This window comes from Acartia tonsa, chromosome 13 (assembly GCF_053477335.1).
Source record: "Acartia tonsa isolate MP-2025a chromosome 13, ASM5347733v1, whole genome shotgun sequence".
NCBI lineage: Eukaryota > Metazoa > Arthropoda > Copepoda > Calanoida > Acartiidae > Acartia > Acartia tonsa.
In genome coordinates this window covers 40,035,669-40,054,204 of record NC_137272.1, presented here as the reverse complement: position 1 = coordinate 40,054,204, position 18,536 = coordinate 40,035,669, and the positions used below count along the sequence as shown (strand labels likewise).

The 18,536-nt window shown below is 41.8% G+C and overlaps 2 protein-coding genes across 5 annotated transcripts in view; one reads left to right on the top strand and one right to left on the bottom strand.

The window, feature by feature from the left end:
• Positions 1–18,536, bottom strand: part of pnut (septin 7-like protein pnut) — a 71,003-nt gene that overhangs the window by 42,908 nt on the left and 9,559 nt on the right. For all 4 annotated transcript variants that reach the window (XR_013873883.1, XR_013873884.1, XM_080145688.1 and 1 more), the window contains one exon: positions 16,935–16,997. Coding sequence is in view for 2 of the 4 variants with exons in the window: in XM_080145688.1 (XP_080001814.1) it covers positions 16,935–16,997 (63 nt within the window). In the remaining 2 variants the exon portion in view is untranslated. The remainder of the gene's footprint in view (positions 1–16,934; positions 16,998–18,536) is intronic.
• LOC145304359 (uncharacterized) lies at positions 3,820–14,221 on the top strand. Its single transcript, XM_080146226.1, has 2 exons — positions 3,820–4,317; positions 12,934–14,221. Exon 2 carries the CDS (start codon positions 12,935–12,937, stop codon positions 14,219–14,221), a length of 1,287 nt encoding a protein of 428 aa, XP_080002352.1. The 5' UTR covers positions 3,820–4,317; position 12,934.

Below are 18,536 nucleotides of genomic sequence, written 5' to 3'. Positions count from 1 at the left end.
TAAAGTTTTGTAGAAGGCTATTATTGGATATTTGTGATAAAACGTTCAATAATGTTTTTTTTTGTAATATTATTTTTATTACTTACACACGTGTCATTGTTAGAACTTATGCAGTTAAAAATGGAATCAATATCTGTGCTTATTATGTTTTGAACACATTATATTCGCAAAAAGGGCTTTTTAAAGGCGAAGCTTTTCTATAATTAGGGTCGGTCCGTCCGTCCGAGATAGATAGCTTTTATTCGTTAATTTGGACATGTTAGAATTGTCCTATCGATTTCAAACTTTGCATGATGATTCCTGTAGGAGTTAGGTACGATTTAGAAAGCATAGCAACTCTATAATCATTACCAGAATGTCCGTATGTCCATTTCAAACATGTTGATTTTTTTACTTTTTTAACAACAAATTTTTATGTAATTTAATTATCCGTTTGATCTGATTTTTGGTATATTGATTCCTGGAACAACAAAGAACAATATTATAAGCGAAGCAACTCTATAATCAAGTCCTAAAAATGTAAGTATGTCCATAAACATTATCCTGTATCAAGTAGTTTTTCAAAAAATTTACTTACAATTTTGCTTTGAATCTTATACGCAGGATTATAGCCCCCCGCAGGGGCTAGAAATAGGAGAAAAGCTACTGTGAAAATAAGAAGAAACGCCCCTTAAGGGGCGTTGCCACGAAAGGGAATACACAATAAATTTTATAAAAAAAAACGTCGAGACACTATTCTTTTCTATGAGGTAGAAACGCTTCTAAAATTCATAAGATTTAGTTTGTATTTATCTTCAATGTAAATTTTTTGATCTAGAGCTTATTAATTAGTAGTCAAAACATCCTCCCACTTATTTTCTTTATATGGTTTCCTTACTTTCCGTTAATCCTTGTTAATAACGAAGCTTTTCTACATTTACGTTTAATAGGTATAACTTAAAACTCTAATGGTAAACTTAGGCATGTTCAGGGCGACCACTCCAAAACAAAAAAAATAGGGGGAAGGTGGAGTTTTGCCACTTTCGCTTACTCTGTGATTTATTAGTCTAGGTATTAATGAGAGACTTTAAGTTATTAGGGATAAAAGTTTACTTTTAGGTAGTATTTCACGTATATCTAATCATTTTTTGAATAGGTCACCAGGTTTAGGTGCTGCAGGCTAGCTGGAAGGTGGTTTCTGGACAAGTAAAAAAATTAAATTTCCGTTTGAAGAGTTAGAGATCAACTTATTAAACAAAATATGCATCTTTTTAGTTGTTATTAACATATCTGAAGAAAAAAAAGGGGGGGGGGGGGCGAAAGTGACACTTTTTGAAACTAAAACTAAAAGTTAAAGGAACTCAACTAAAAAAAAGAGTTACAGGTCTGACATTTTGCATGGCAGTTGCTTTATAGGGGTACAATATGGAACTGTGAAGAAACGGCGTCGCAACCGCCGTAAACCGCCGAGAAAAGGCAAAAAAAATTCGGCGGGAAACGGCGGTTTTTGGCGGTTGCGCCGCCGTTTCTTCACAGTTCCATATTTTACCCCTATAAAGCAACTGCCATGCAAAATCTCAGACCTGTAACTCTTTTTTTAGTTGAGTTCCTTTGTTGACTTTTAGTTTTGGTTTCACTTTCGCCTCCCCCCTTTAAATATGCCTCCAGGTCCACTCTGGCCAAGTTATAAATCAATTTGTTTATTTGAAGAATTGGAGGTCAACTTCAACAGAATATGCATCTTTTTGGATGTTATTAACATAACAGAAGAAAAAATTAAAAACGACCTCCAAGTTCTGGTCCTGCAGGCCTCCAGGTCCACTCTGGACAGGTATAATCCATATTTCTTGATTGAAGAGTTATAGGTCAACTTATAAAATAGAGTATGCATCTTTTTGGATGTTATTTTTACATATTTGAAGAAAAAATTACATTTAGCCTCCAGGTATGGACAGATAACAATCAAACTTTATATTTGAACAGTTAATGGTATATTTATTAAACAAAATAAGCTTATATTTGGAGGTTATCTATATATTTGAAGGAAAAAAAAAATTGGCCTCAAGGTTTAGGTGCTGCAGGCCTTCAGGTGGAATCTGGACAGGTAATAATACCAAAATTTTAAATTCATGGAGTTAGAGGTTAGTTTTTTAAACAACATAAGCATCTTTTTAAATGCTATTTATGTGTTGAGAGAAAAAATGACAATCGACCTCCAGTTTAAGATGCTGCAAGCCTCCTGGTGGACTTTGGACAGGTAAAAACCAAAATTCCTTATTTATACAGTTAGAGGTTAGTTTAGAAAACAAAATAAGCATCTTTTTAGAATTTATTTACATAACTGAAGAAAAAATACAATTGCCCTCCAGGTTCAGGTGCTGCAGCGAAGACCTAGAGGCCTACAGGACTCTTCAAATAAGAAATTTGAATCTTTTTACCTATACTTAGGGAAGCTGAACTTGGAGCCTGATATGTTAATATTATCTAAAAATGCATGGGTATTCTGTTATATAAATTAAACTCTAACTTTTCATATAAGAAATTTGATTGTTTACCTGTCCAGAGTGGACCTGAAGTCCTGCAGGACCTGAACTTGGAGGCCAATGTATATATTTTCTTCAGATATGTTAATAAGATCCAAAAAGATACATAAGATATTCTGTTTTTAAAATAAGAAATTTTATTTTTTACCTGTCCCGAGTGGACCTGGAGGCCTGCAGGACTTAACCCTGGAGGCCAAATTTCAATTTTTTCTTCAGATTTGTTAAGAACATCCAAAAAGATGCATATTCTGTTTTATAAGTTAATCTCTAAATCTTCAAACAAGAAATTTGAATTTTTACCTGTCCAAAGTGAACCTGGAGGCCTGCAGGACCTGAACTTGGAGGTCGATTTTATTGTTTTCTTCAAAATTTTTAGCAACATTCAAATATACATACTCTGTTTTATAAGTTGACCTGTAACTCCTAAAATAAGAAATTTGATTTTTTACCTGTCTATAGTTGACCTGAAGGTCTGTAGGACCAGAACTTGGAGGCCAATTCTAATTTTTCTTCAGATTTGATAATAGAATCCAAAAAGATACACATTCTGTTTAATATGTTGATCTCTAAATCTTGAAACAAAAATTTTAATTTTTTTTACCTGTCCAGAAACCACCTTCCAGCCTGCAGCAACTGAACCTGGAGACCTATCCAAAAGTAAACTTTTATCCCAACCTAGTCTCACATTAATACCTAGCCTGATAATCACGAAGTAAGCGTAAGTGGCAAAACTCCCCCCTCCCCCTTAAATTAATTCTATGAAAAATAACTGATATTTAAATCATAATCACAAACAATAATATATTTTTTAGGGATTTTCTTCATCTCTTTCTTACTGTGGAGCTTTATGCATTTTTGTAGTATCACAGCAGCTTTTGATAGGTTATCTAAGGTTTGGTTAGGTAAGAAAAAGGTTAATGATTATTAAAGGTTAGAGCCCCCCGCAGGGGCTAGAAATCGGAAAAAAACCTACTGTGAAAATAAGACAAAACGCTTCTTAAGAGATGTTGTCACAAAACTGACAATATTCGTTTTTTGTTATGTAAATGTAGTATTATATAGTATATATAGTAAATTTTTGTCAAATAAAGGTAATATTATATAGTATATATAGTAAATTTTGATCATATAGTATGATATAGTATCCAAATTCATCCTATATAGTATAAATAGTATATATAGTATGCAGTGGTCGCCCTGCATGTTAGAATCGCCTTAAAAGCGTGGCAACTCTAAAATCCGTATTAGAAAGTTCGTTTATGTCTTTTGACACTAAGTCTCTATATGAACGATATGTCATGTACACTAATGTATGTACACTTTCAGGCCACCAAATTTGGAGAAGAACAGAGGCTGCCTGCGGCTCACTGCGGCAGACATCATAATTTCGCGGTTGCAAATAGCAAACTACAGATTTTCATTTTTCAGACCGCTTAATTATAATGTCTGCCGGCTCTTTGGAAAACTAAGCTGTCCAGAATTAACATCCAGGTACAGCTTAGTTCTTCAAATCATTAACCTTTCCACCTTCCCTATTAACAAATAATGTAATTGGGGGGAGGATAGGACAATAGCTTAGGCCGGGTGAAGTTTAGGTTTCCACCAAATTTCCCAAAATATAACTCTATTTCTTTAGGCCTAACATCAAGATCTTCCAATAATTCCAGACTCCATTAAATGCCCTGAGGCCCCGCCTGGAGACCCTAACCGTACTCCCGTCCTGGCCCCCTGCACCCTTTGGATAACCTCTGGTGAGATTGCGATAATTTGATCCTTCCCTGCATTACAGACCCAGGTAGTTTATTATTGCAATAGCTGCTCTATAACTAGCCAATCTGTAAGTCTTAAGCCTCAAGGGGGATATAGCATCCTTCCCGCACATTGATGTTTACAGACTGTTAATTCTGTACAGCTGCTGAGGTGCTTTACAACTAAGTGCCACCCACCCATAGGACAACTCCTTGTCCTCTTATTTAACAATAACTGTTAAGTAAGCCGAACCTGTTTTTATCCCTACCCATAGGACAACTCCTTGTCCTCTTATTTAACAATATAGCTGTTAAATAATCCGTACCTGTTTCCCCCCCTACCCCTTTTCACCTCCCTGATAGCTTGCGGTCCCTGCCATACTGCGCCATATTAAAGACATCAAAAATTCGGTGAAGGTTCTCCCCTCATCATTTATTTGTTGTAAAAACTCAAAAATATAAAAACACCAAAAAATATAAGCTAAAGAGAGGTTATAATTTAAATAAATAAATTAACAATAGCATTCAGTGGTCAATGAAGGAGATTTTTCTCACTAAACCGCCCGGAGCAATTACACGCTCAAGGCATAACACCCTCTATCATCCATCTAACTCACACCCCACCCCTTCTCACACCAAACGTTCACAATCCGACTCTGCGACTGTTGCGAATCGTCGGCCTAAAACCGTCCGAGTTTTAGCCAAAAAACATAAACTCAACACCCCGTTTGAATTACGCGCCAAAAAACTCCTTAAAACAAAAAAAGCGCTACTTCAACGGCAAAAACCGGTTGACCGCAACTCTAGGCCCGTCGTCTCCTCACGCAGGCCCAGCGTTAGTCGCACCCCCCCAGGCCAAAACAGCCACCACCGTAGCCCATCCCCGTCACCTATCCGAGGATTCCCTACACCCCCTGCAGCTCCCCAACTACTTGCAGCCCCCCACTTACCCTCCTCACCTGTTGATCCACTGGTAACTTTTCCCGTTACACATCCGTATAACGGCCTTTCACCACAAACCCCCACAACCCCTACAGATACTGAAGAGTTTGAGCTAGCCCCACAACAACTAGATTGGGATAATTATTCCCCCATACCATCCTTCCAAAAATCAGCTTCAATTCTTGAAGAAGCTCTGGAACAACTCTATTCTGAAGATTTACAGAAAGAGGTTCAGGACGAGGTTTTTTATAACCCTGAACAGTTCCCATTACACGACCACCTCCCAGGCTCCGCTTATAACGCTTCCACATCGACACACAATATTAGTGTCGATCTATCTGCGCTTGATACAGCACAAACCCCAACCATGACTGATGAGGCAACCAAACTCATCATCGAATGCGATGTGTGCATGATGATAGACGAAGACTGTCAGAGCATCATAAACAACCCTGACAGGTTTAGCATTGAAAAGCTAGACAATAGTCTATCATTGTTGGAAGAAAAAGCCTCGTCAATTCGCCACATCATAGCTTTCTTTCGCAACAGCCCAGACCCAAGGGTCACCGAAGCTGACATGAACAAAGCGTTACAGCTACGTATAGCCATGCGCTCAAAAATCGAGTTCATTCATGAACATCGTACATCACGTTTGAAAGCTCAACCGATTACGACGACTGCTGCTCCAGCAGTACCTCTCTCTACTTGCTCTGACGACTCGACTACCACTTCAGCAGTCGGATCCGAGGCAGGTACCTTACCATGTGATGGCCAAGTAATTGTGCCTCCAGCAGTTACGACTCAGGCCACAGCTGTTCCTGCTGCAACTATGCTCCAGCAAACAGCTCCCATCCCCAACCGCATAAATCCTACGACATATGCGGTAAAACAAGCAAGGGTAAAACAAAAAAGGGACCCCTTGCTTGTTGAGCTCGACGATCTCTGCGAAAAGTTCGGCGACCTTAAAACGACCGAAGTTAAGCAGTTAGGTCAGTTCAATAAACTTAATGCTCAATTCAAAGAGCTACTCGAAAAGGCACAGCGTTCCTTACATAAAGCCAAAACGCTTTGTGAGGACGCGATGCTTACGGACATGGAGGAAGATGCGACAGCATTGGATGCCCAGTCCACCACGCTCGAAACTGAAATATCCAGCGTGGAATCATACGTTGAACGCTTGAGGGACCGTTTCGGAGTGCCTATCTCAGGACACTCTTTCAATCAGCGTTCTTCCAACATTCCTATCCCTCACTTTTCTGGGGCCAAAACAGATAAACTTGACCTCTTTACATTCCAAAAGAAGTTCCAGATTTACATCGACTCAATGCCTTCCATAGCAGAAGTCGAAGCATTGGAGATACTGAAAGAGAAATGTCTCCAAGGCAATGCACAGATGTTGTGCTCCGCCGAAAAATCCATTAAGGCCTGTATGAAGCAGCTGTCGTTCCACTACGGCAGCAAAACCAGCATCATAGCTAAACGCAAGGCCAAAATCATGGAACTTGGACCATGCCATAAATACAACTGGGAACAGCAGATCACATGGATGGTAAAACTCCGTTCACTGCTTGCTGACACCCAAGAATTTGCAAAAGAAAATGACGCGGAGCAAACCTTGTATCACGGCAAAACAGATATTGCCAACTCCGTATTGAATCTTCTTAAAGGCGACTACTTTAAGGAGATGTCTAGAAAATTCATGTTGAGTGCAGATGAGCACGGGGAAGAAGACGGCCAGTATTGCTATGAACAACTTCTTCTCTTTCTTGACTCTGAGCTCCGCCAGCTACAGTATCAGCTCAATCAACATGAAGGGGCATCCCTCCACACTGGCACCGCAACCTCGATCGGCAACAATGCCAACACAAACAGCGGCAGTTCCAGTAACAAACAGTCCAATCATGCTGGTAACAACCCGGGTCATAAAAACTCGAACCGGAGTAAACCAGCCTCCCAAACCTACACAGCCTCCACCTTTTCGGCCTCGGAGGACCCAAAACATCGCCAAAAAGGCAGGTTAGCCGACAAGTCGACTAAGACGCCCACTCCGCTCTTAGCATACACAGGTGCTGCTTCTAAGCCTGTATCGACTGATTGCGCGCTTTGTCAGAACAAACACACATATTTGTTCCAATGCCAGGTGTACATCAATACACCACACAAGGAGAAACGCCAACTCCACGGCAAGACAAAAGCCTGTCATAGGTGTCTCAGAATGGACGCCAACGTCAATTTCGACAATATTGACGAATGGTGGAACAATCACAAAAACGATTGTCGCACCACCTTTTACTGCCAAGCTGACAATTGCCAGTACGCATCCTCACACCGCGTGCAAAAACACATCCTCGCCTGCTCAATTCATGTGGAGCAGAATAAAAAGAGGTTAGGCGATTTCCGCAAATCATTGCCCAAGGATGTCCCTATAACATCTGGCAACCTTCTGTTCATGGATAACATAACCATGAACCTCCAAACCGCCGACACCACACCCGACGTTTCCGACCCCAACACTTTCCCTGATGTTGCTGCTCCCGGCATCTTCATGTGCCAAAACGTCCCTGATCTCTCCGGCAACCCGTTGTTTGTATTCTATGACAGCGGTTGTGGTACAGCCGCAGTTTCAGCTTCTGCAGCGGCTAGACTAAATGCCACAGAACACAGACCTGGACCCACCCTCATGAACGTAGCAGGTGGTAAAGTCGTCCATCTTCCCTATGGCAGTGACAAGTTCACACTGCCATTAGTCGACAGTGCCATGTCCGCAACTATAATTGCTGCAAAAATGGACACGCTGACGGCTCCATTTCCTCGTTGGGACCTCAAGGAGCCTTATGGTGACCTTGCAAATCATTACAAAGGCCACGAGCTCCTCCCTACCGTACCAGATGTCATTGGCGGAGGCCAAGTCGACATAATCCTGGGAATCAAGTACAATTACTTGTTCCCAATGCGCATCTGCTCATTGCCCTGTGGTTTATCTTTATACAGAAGCCCACTTAAGGGTATCGACGGCCACACAGGTGTACTTGGTGGCCCCCACAAGGCTTGGGCTAAAGCAGCCGAGACTGTAAACTTTGTTGGTGCTGCTCTCTTCTTCACCAACGAGCTGTCTGCCTACCGCTATACCACTGAAACACTTTTGAACAGTGGCAGGAATTGGTGCGCGGATGACTCCAAAACCGACACCTTTCCGTATTTCCGTCCAATCTCTGTTGAGGAAACAACAGACGAGGACGTTTCGCTGGATGTTCATACATACAGCACCAATATTCAACACGTCAAACGACATGAACGCAAGTATCTTGAGAGTGAAGACATAGGCACTCAAGCACCTTACCGTTGCATAGGATGCCGTGGCTGCAATGACTGCAAAAACGGAGACATTCTGGAGGCAACTTCTCTGAAAGAAGAGGCCGAACAACTCCTAATAAAAAAGTCCGTCAAGTTCTCACCTGACGAACGCCGGATCGTAGCATCTCTTCCCTTCATTGCTGATCCGGTTAAGGAGTTACAACCAAACAAAAACAGGGCCCTCAAAGTTCTGGAGTCCCAGCTGCGAAAATTGCAGAAGGATCCAGAGGCCAAACTACAAGTTATGGCGTCACATGACAAACTAGCATTGAATGGCTATTCATGTGACATTGATGACCTATCCCCTGAGGAACGCGCCCTTGTAGACAATCTGCCAGGAGAATACTACCTCCCTTGGCGATTCGTCACTAAAGAAAACTCTCTTTCCACTCCAGTCAGGGTTGTATTTGACGCTTCTGCAACAACCTCGTCAGGTAAAAGTCTGAACGATGTCCTAGCAAAGGGCACAAACAGACTTGAAAAAATCTTAGCTCTGGACATCAATTTCAGAGCAGGCCCACATGCTTTCGCATGCGACATACGGATGGCATACAATCAGATTAAGTTGGATCCATCTGATTTCCGCTGGCACAAGTACTTGTGGGTTGATAGCCTTGCCCCTGGTGGCACCATCAGAACGCGCATCATGCGCACCATCATTTATGGGGTTAAACCTTCTGGCAACCAAACGGCAGAAGGTCTTGAACAGGTAGCTCAGTATGTCATGGACAACCATCCTGAACATACTGCAGGTGCCCAGGTTCTCAAAACCAAAACTTATGTTGATGATACTTCTGATTCAACAGACTCCGCAATTGAACTAGACAAAATCATTGCGGGAGTTAAATTCACTCTTGACTTAGCAGGCATGAGCGTCAAAAGCTTTGTCAAATCTTCAGCTGTACCTGAAGACACTGTGTCGAATGATGGCACACATGTTAGCTACCTCGGCTATCGATGGGCTCCACTTGCTGACACTCTCAGTCTGGACGTCAAACCTCTCTCTTTCGGTAAAACAAAACGAGGTAAAAGACCTCCACCAGTAGAAGGAAGTCTTGAAGAGGCTCTCCTACACAATTTCACAAAAAGAACAATCTTGTCGCAAGTTGCCTCTAACTTCGACCTTCTCGGACTCTGCACCCCCGTGACTGCTAAATTCAAAGCAGACTATCACGACCTCCTCTCTCACGCCACTGGTTGGGACGACGGTCTCCCAACCAAGTTGCTTCCCACATGGGTGACGAACATTGAAACGATGCAACAACTTGCGTCAGTTTCGTGCCCACGGTCCGTAATTCCGGCAAATTCTGAGCCCAAAGTTGATCTGTTAGTATCTGTTGATGCTAGTCAAAACATGGCAATCGTATGCGTGCATGTTAGGTCAATGTCTCTCACAGGCGAGGTCACTGTCCGACTAGCTGCTGCCAAATCAAAGATTGTAACTGGTAGCACAATTCCTCGAGCAGAGCTCAGGGCAGCTGTTGTAGGCACCATTCTCGCAACAACCGTTGCCAAAAATCTTAAAAACAAGGTGGAAAAAGTCACCTATTTCACGGACTCTTCCGTTGTGTTGTCTTGGCTTCATCAAGATGCACGCCCTCTTTCTCTTGGCGTACGCAGCTGCGTCATTGAAATTCGCCGATTCTCTTCCCCAGACCAATGGCGACATGTTGAATCTGAAAACAACATAGCCGACTTGGGTACTCGTTTCCTCGCCACTATCAAGGATATCGATGCTAATTCTGAATGGCAAAACGGCAAACCCTGGATGTATCTTGATTACCAGGACATGCCAGCCCAATCCTTCCAAGATCTTAAACTATCAATGGAAGCGAAGCAGGCCGCTGCCGAAGAGGTCAGAATCCTCCACGGTGATACGAAATCACCTCAGGAAAGAACGGCAGAGATAACCAAGTTCTCGAATTATCTCTACGACCCGTGCAAACGGTCATGGCCCAAGTCTCTCCGTGTCATGGCCATTGTTCGAAAATTCTGCTTTTTCGACTTCAAATCGTACCGTAATTTGAAGGCCCCCCCTCATCCAAATCCTCAGGTCGTCCAACTTTCGGACGAAGAAATCCACAAGGCGGAGAATTACTACTTTAGACTCGCTACTAAAGAAGTGCTTAAGTTCTCCAACTCAAAGGCCCACGGCAACAATGTCGTCACTGACGATGGCATTATCAAATACAATGGTCGTATTGTCGAGGGCACTAACATAGAAGACGTTGACAATATCATGCCTGATTTGTCTCCCCTCCACTTCGTTAGACCGATAGTCGATCGGTATAGCTTAATAGCATACTCCGTTATGCTATACGCCCATCAAGAGCTTGCACTACACAGAAATGTAAACGCAACACTCTTAGAATCCAGGCACATTGCCTACATTCTTAATGGCAGAGATCTCTCCAAAGAGATCAGAGCGGCTTGCCCACATTGTCGTAGGTTCAAGGCCAAGCTTCTAGAAGCTGAAATGGGACCAATCCATCAAAACAGATTGACCATTGCTCCCCCGTTCTACTACTGCCAACTTGACCTAATGGGTCCGTTCTTAGCTCACTGTGAACATAACCACAGATCCACAGTCAAGGTTTGGGGTCTAGTCTGTAGAGACCCAGCCTCATCCGCAACGGCTTGTTATGCTATGACGAAGTATAACACAGACGCTTTTCTTCAAGCTTTCCAACGATTCGTTCATCGTTATTGCTACCCTAAAAAGGTCTTCATCGACCCAGGTGCACAGCTCATCAAGGGCGTAGCAAAATCAGAGTTCTCCATGGCTGACATCACTAAAACGCTCAATGGAAAAAGCTGCAGCATAGAGTACGAGATCGGTCCCACTGCTGCCCACAATTATCAAGGTTGCGTGGAACGCTCAATCAAAGAGATCAAAACTTTGTTCCATGCAACATTCAACGGTCTCAAGCTGGACGTCATGTCCTTTGAGACCGCCTTTTCATACATTGCCAATGAAATAAACAACATGCCAATCTGCACGGTATCCAGAACGGAGGATATAGGTCACGCAGACCTTATCACGCCTAACCGTCTGATACACGGCAGGAATAACAGGCGTGCACCCACTGGACCAATGAGGGTAGAGCAACCATCCCGCCTATTGGAACAGATGGAACGCCTCTATCAATCATGGTGGCAGATCTGGCTGTATGAACGCCTTCCAGATTACATTCCAAGACCAAAGAAATTTGGCAAAACAGGTCCACAACCAAAAGAAATGGATATCGTTGTTTTCCTCCGGTCCCCAGATGAGTTGATTGGCGATCAACTCTGGCGCCTTGGCCAGGTCCTACACCTCATCACTTCTGATGATGGTATCGTCCGTCAGGTAATTATCCGTTGGCGGAAACACTGGAAGGAAGAGTTTCATGAAACCAGAAGAAGTGTCCGGCACATTGCCATCCTGTTCTCCGAGGACGAGCTCGCGCTAATTGACCAGATCAGATCCGCGGCCTCCAAGTGTGACGAGTCTTACACTTCGGAGCAACGCAAACAAAAAACCTCCCATTAAAACCATTCCTGTAACGGGATAACACAATGCATTGCACATGAGTTACACCCGCTAAACGTTGGCTGAAATTGCCGAACATAATAATTTTAACTTCATTTGATACGCATTTCCAAGATTTGCATTTCTAATTTTAAACCTACTAATAAAGGCTGTAGTTGCCGAAGATAGTAATTTTACCCTCATTGACACGCATTTCCATGATCTGCATGCTTCAATTTTAAACCTACTAATAAAGGCTGTAGTTGCCGAAGATAATAATTTTAACCTCACAGACACGCATTTCCATGATATGCATTTGTGATAAATTTCTCATTCAAATAAATAAAGGCTGTAAGTGCCGAAGACATAAAAAACCTACCTATTAAATAAAGGCTGAATTGGCCCACCTCTCTGAATACGGCTGTAATTGCCTTACAAACCAACAATTAATATTAATAATGTTATTATTAAATATTAAATTACAACAAAAGAAGAATCCTACTTACAGGTTCACACACCTGTTAATAACGTTAATAATCATATTATTAAATGTTAAATTATAACAAATAAATGATGATTAATGCCCTTAATAATGTTATTATTAAATGATGAATTGCCTCTAGAAGTTTAACCCACCTACGAGGATGATGGTTCTACATCAATAACCGATAAATTGATTCCAGCCGAAGAAAATCTGGATTAGTGTTATCAAATATCAAATTTAAATGTTCTTATATAATAATCATTATTTGCCAATCTTCCTTTAGCTTTACGAATATTATAAACCATTGTAAACAATACACCCCATAAAAGCCTTCTCTTTCTCTTTTATAAACAAAATCTTTTTTTATTCCAGGATGGATTCCAACATTTCCGCCATCTCCAACAACGGCCCCGTTCTCAGCGCCCCGCTAACCAAACCGCTAGCTGTTGTTGAAAAAGATCTAAAGGAGAAGAGAAAGGAGCTGCTAGATCGACTACACCCAGGCTCCGTTACCCGAATTGAACCCGCTCTGTTCCAGAATGTCAACAACCCGGATATACGGGAGATGCTTGAAGCTGAAAATACATTACTGGAAGCTACCTTGTGCGCTCAAGAAAATATCAAAACTCTTGAAGAAAAAATTAACCAGGAACTGCACAAGATAGACGTCACTGACAACCAGGGTGGAAACTTCCTACCTAACGAGGAAGAATACGTTCAAATCCCGGCTTGGACTCTAAAAGGCACCCACTGTTCAAGTACCCGCCAGGTTAGGGAAGAGGCTCAGAAGAGAGCCCGCCTCGAAATATTATACAAACAAAAATTTCCCGAGGAGCCTAAACCCCCCCCGTGTAACATGGACAGTGAATTGACAAAGAGTATTGATAATCTCTATCAAATATTCCATGCTAGCCCAATGCCCACCTTCTTCGACAGATGGCACCAACTTGATCTGATACATGAGCTGCTTGGAAAGGATGATGTATCCGCCCCCAGATTCCAAAAAATGTACTCCCTTTACGTACAGGCGGAATACCTCAGAGGCAAGGAAGCAGCGATGGAAACCACACTCGCCCGTTTAGAGTTCCACCGTGAACAGAAGTTCTACGAATACAGAAAAAAGACTTCTGACAACATGCAAAATTCCATCAGCCAGATTCCAAAGCATAATAGTAAAATGCTCTACTGTAGAAATCAAGACTGCCCTGACTGTAAGCACACCACCAAACCTTCTTTGAAAACCCACGGTCTCCAGAATTCTGGTTCAAGAAGGAAAAAACAAAAAGTTTCCCAGGTCAAACAGCAGGAACCCTCCACCTCAAGACAGCGCTCACGCTCCCGCTCGTCTACAAAACGGCGCTCACCATCTAGGCGCCGTTATTCTACACGACACTATTCCCCAAAACGCCGTTCTTATTCTAGAAGGCGTTCTCCCCCGAGACAACGTTCACCTACACGACAACGGTCACCATCACCTGCTGTACGTCAAGACTACCGCCGACCAGCAGACTATGATGATAGATATGCACACAATCATATCAACACACCACAGGGTAGATACGTTCGTCACTTCCAAAGTGAGAGTCATTATGATAACACCTATGACCCCTCACGCCAGGACGGTTACGGCTATATACCTGTAACAGACCGTCTCTATTAATTCTCTATTAAAATTTTCTATTAAAGAAAAAATGTGTCGATAAATAAAATTATCATTTTTTCATCCTGTTTGTGCCGCCACAAGTTTCGTTTTTATCAATTTTATCAAATTTTTATCTAATTTCAGATAAAAGCCAAATTAAAAAATGAGCACCCCCTTCCACCTGCTAGCCTGCCTTGGAGAACCATACGACCACGGTAGGTTTTTAATGCATGAAGTAAGCGCCATTCAGGGGATGCTCGAGTCCATCCGGCGTGGGATTGAAGACCACGCCCGACTCTTCCCGGAGGACAAGGTAAACGCCCGTTACCTGAACGGCTACGCCCGCCGGATCTCCCATCTAGAAGATGAGGTAGATAGCTGGGTATACTGGGCTTTCCAGCTACCGGAGGAGGAAGCCAGAAAAAAAGTGCAGACCATCAGGCACAAGGTATTCCGGATATCAACAGAAATGGGCCCAGCCGCAGAGGCCCATTACTGGTCTATCGTTCCGGCTTGGCAGCGTCCCAGAACCGTCACACCCTGGCGGGTAATATCCGAAACCAGGCTGAAAAGGTTGGTAAGGGAGCTAAAGGAAGCAAAGGACCAGCTGCGGGGCAGATGTACTGAAAGAATGTACCTGAGCATGCTCCGCAACTCCAACCAGCAGCTGGAGCTTTTGGATTTAAAAACCAAAGAGGTTCTGGCCCTTAAAGAGCAGCTCCAGCAGGCCGTTGCCAAAAAAGACGCGGCCGTAGTTCGTGCCTGTCTAGCAGAACGCCAGGCTGCCCAGGACGAAGCATGGTATGAGGAGCAGCTGGCGGCTGCCGATCTAGCGCAGGAGCAAGCCGCTGCAGACACTATGCGGGTCTGCCAGGAAAAGCAGCAGATCCAGCAGCGCCAGGCAGAACTGGAAATTATAAATCTCTGCCTCCACCTAAAAGACCTCACAATTTAAATACCTCCATTCAGTTTTTCTTATTTTTTTTCCAAGTTTTCTTTTCATTCTTTCACCAAATTCAAAACCAATATGTCTTTCAGAAAAGACATAATAATTCCAAAAGAAAAAATGTGATGACCAGCCACTCCATACGCCACTCCGAATGCCACTTCCACTTTTTAAAGGTCCAGCGGTGACGGCTTCGGGGGTGTATTGTCATGTACTCTTTTTTCTCCACTTTATATTGTACATTGCAGTGATCAGCCCACAGCCCTATGTTCTTCTTTTTCTTGCCGGGAGTGTCATGTACACTAATGTATGTACACTTTCAGGCCACCAAATTTGGAGAAGAACAGAGGCTGCCTGCGGCTCACTGCGGCAGACATCATAATTTCGCGGTTGCAAATAGCAAACTACAGATTTTCATTTTTCAGACCGCTTAATTATAATGTCTGCCGGCTCTTTGGAAAACTAAGCTGTCCAGAATTAACATCCAGGTACAGCTTAGTTCTTCAAATCATTAACCTTTCCACCTTCCCTATTAACAAATAATGTAATTGGGGGGAGGATAGGACAATAGCTTAGGCCGGGTGAAGTTTAGGTTTCCACCAAATTTCCCAAAATATAACTCTATTTCTTTAGGCCTAACATCAAGATCTTCCAATAATTCCAGACTCCATTAAATGCCCTGAGGCCCCGCCTGGAGACCCTAACCGTACTCCCGTCCTGGCCCCCTGCACCCTTTGGATAACCTCTGGTGAGATTGCGATAATTTGATCCTTCCCTGCATTACAGACCCAGGTAGTTTATTATTGCAATAGCTGCTCTATAACTAGCCAATCTGTAAGTCTTAAGCCTCAAGGGGGATATAGCATCCTTCCCGCACACGATATGGTGATTTCTTATGCGATTAGACATGTTATTCTAATATTATCAATCTCTATCAAATTACACCTTACTTCAAATTAACTTCATTTTCTTAATCATACGATTTCTTTAATTCTTTAAGCACTGTTACTCTATATTTGCCGTTTGTTTATCTTCGCTTTTATAGATTTGATCATCTTTGCATTAATTTACTAATGATTCAAATTCTAAAAACGTAGGTGTTGAATTCATGAAAAATCGCTGTATTGAAAAATATAATGTATCAAAAATCTATGTTCTAGTGTACAGGGAAGAAATACAGCGCATAAAACTTATTTTAAAATGAAACCCTACTTCTATAGATTATTTTGTAACTCTATTTTGTACAAAATCAATTTTACAATGAAGGGTTTAATTAGCTTTAAATTACCTAAGTAGTTTTATTAATTGATAAATGATTTTATAACATCAAAGGCTATTAAAGAAACCCTAATTAAGACTAATCATTAGGTCTTCCTTCTAGGTTTTGTTGTCTAAGACGTAAAAATAGAATACGCTTATTTAAAACCTAGATCCTAGAAATGAGAAAATAATGTTTTTCGTGTACAGACATACAAACGTCTTGAAATATAGAGGTATGGTCCCTTTCGTTGCAACGCACCTTGAAGGGCGATTCTTCGTATTTTTCACAGTAGCTTTTCTCCTATTTCTAGCCCCTGCGGGGGGCTCTAACCCTGCGGAGCCAATTCAATTGTCTAACCCCTTGGGGGCAATCACCTAACCCAATATAACCTAACCTAAAATAACCTATAAAAAGCTATTTTAAAAATACGACTAATCGCTCTTAAGGGGCGTTGTCACGAAAGAGAATATTCCAATATATAGTTTTAGGATTATTATAGCTAAAAAAAGAAAATATAAAATCACCTGATTTGGTAGATTAGCAAAGCCAACATATCCATCCAACTGTCTAGCTACTTTCTTTTTCTTCTAAATAGATACATATTATAGAGAACTCGTGCTTTCCCTCAAAGAGCTTATGAGTACAGAAAACCTGGTCGACCACCTTTTCTTGAAAATAAGGCGAAGGAATGTTTTCCCCCTAATGTCTAACCCCTGTGAGGAGCCCTAATCTTGCCAGAAATTTACCTACGGGGCTACTGTGCAAAACATAATATAGCCAAGCCTAACCTAAACCAACAAACACAGGAAAAATTACCCTTACCACTTATTTTTAATTTATTTTCTAAAAAGGTGAGGGGTTTCTGCACTCGACAAGGTAATTTGAGGAAACAGACAGATATAAATACAGATAAACACATAGATAGATTTATAAATATTAGATGGATATAGATGTACTGATACTAAAAACAAATTCAATACTTAAAATTGCAAATAAAGCTCAACCCTGTCCAAACTTGGGATTTATATAGGTATCTAACAGAGGCTATACAATTATGATAATACGTTAAATATGTCATTAAATAAAAACAAATAAGATTGATAAATACCTATTTACATTTTTTACCCAGAAAAGCAAACGCGCGACTGGGAGAGAGTACTTATAAAACTTTGGGTACTGGTAAAATATTCCCTCTCTAACTGTAGGTAAGTAATAAAAAAACTCTGTGAATGTCAATTTATCTTACGTTGGTTGACGGTCGTACCGTCGTATGTACCCCATTTTAGGAGTAGCTATGCTACCAACAAGTCTCAGAAGGGAATTAGTTGGAAGAAGATAAATCAATAATCTGAGATTACCCTTATTAATACTAGATAATACTGTATGTAAGAAAATACAAAGATGTGACGATAATAAATGATTAATTTAAACAATACAGGACAATATATTTTGGTGTGTTATCTATAATACAAAGTAGAACGATGTCTGTCCGTCCGTCCTTCTGTCTGTCTGTCCGTCTGTCTGTACGTCCCTTAAGATCTTGGTAACCACTGAACCGATCGAATTCTACTCTTCAGGGAATATACCTACTGGTCCTGTTGTGGTTTTAGGCTATTTTCTTGGGGGATGGGACACCTCCAACCCCCAAAAAATGAAAAAAATCCCCCAATTAAAAAAAAATTATTTAAAAGGGGGGGGGGGGGGGGGGGCGGGCGAAAGTGACACTTTTTGAAACCAAAACTATAAGTCAACAAAGGAACTCAACTAAAAAAAGAGTTACAGGTCTGAGATTTTGCATGGCAGTTGCTTTATAGGGGTAAAATATGGAACTGTGAAGAAACGGCGGCGCAACCGCCGAAAACCGCCGTTTCCCGCCGAAATTTTTTTTGCCTTTTCTCGGCGGTTTTCGGCGGTTGCGACGCCGTTTCTTCACAGTTCCATACTGTACCCCTATAAAGCAACTGCCATGCAAAATGTCAGACCTGTAACACTTTTTTTAGTTGAGTTCCTTTGACTTTTAGTTTTGGTTTCAAAAAGTGTCACTTTCGCCCCCCCCCCCCTTTGTGGGGGCATCTCCAGAGGTAATTATTTTTTTTCTTTAATTACCTCTTGGGGCAAAGCCCCTA

What these genes read in the sequence shown, in the direction of transcription:
- LOC145304359 (XM_080146226.1), top strand. Translation starts at nt 12,935, where the DNA reads ATGGATTCCAACATTTCCGCCATCTCCAACAACGGCCCCGTTCTCAGC.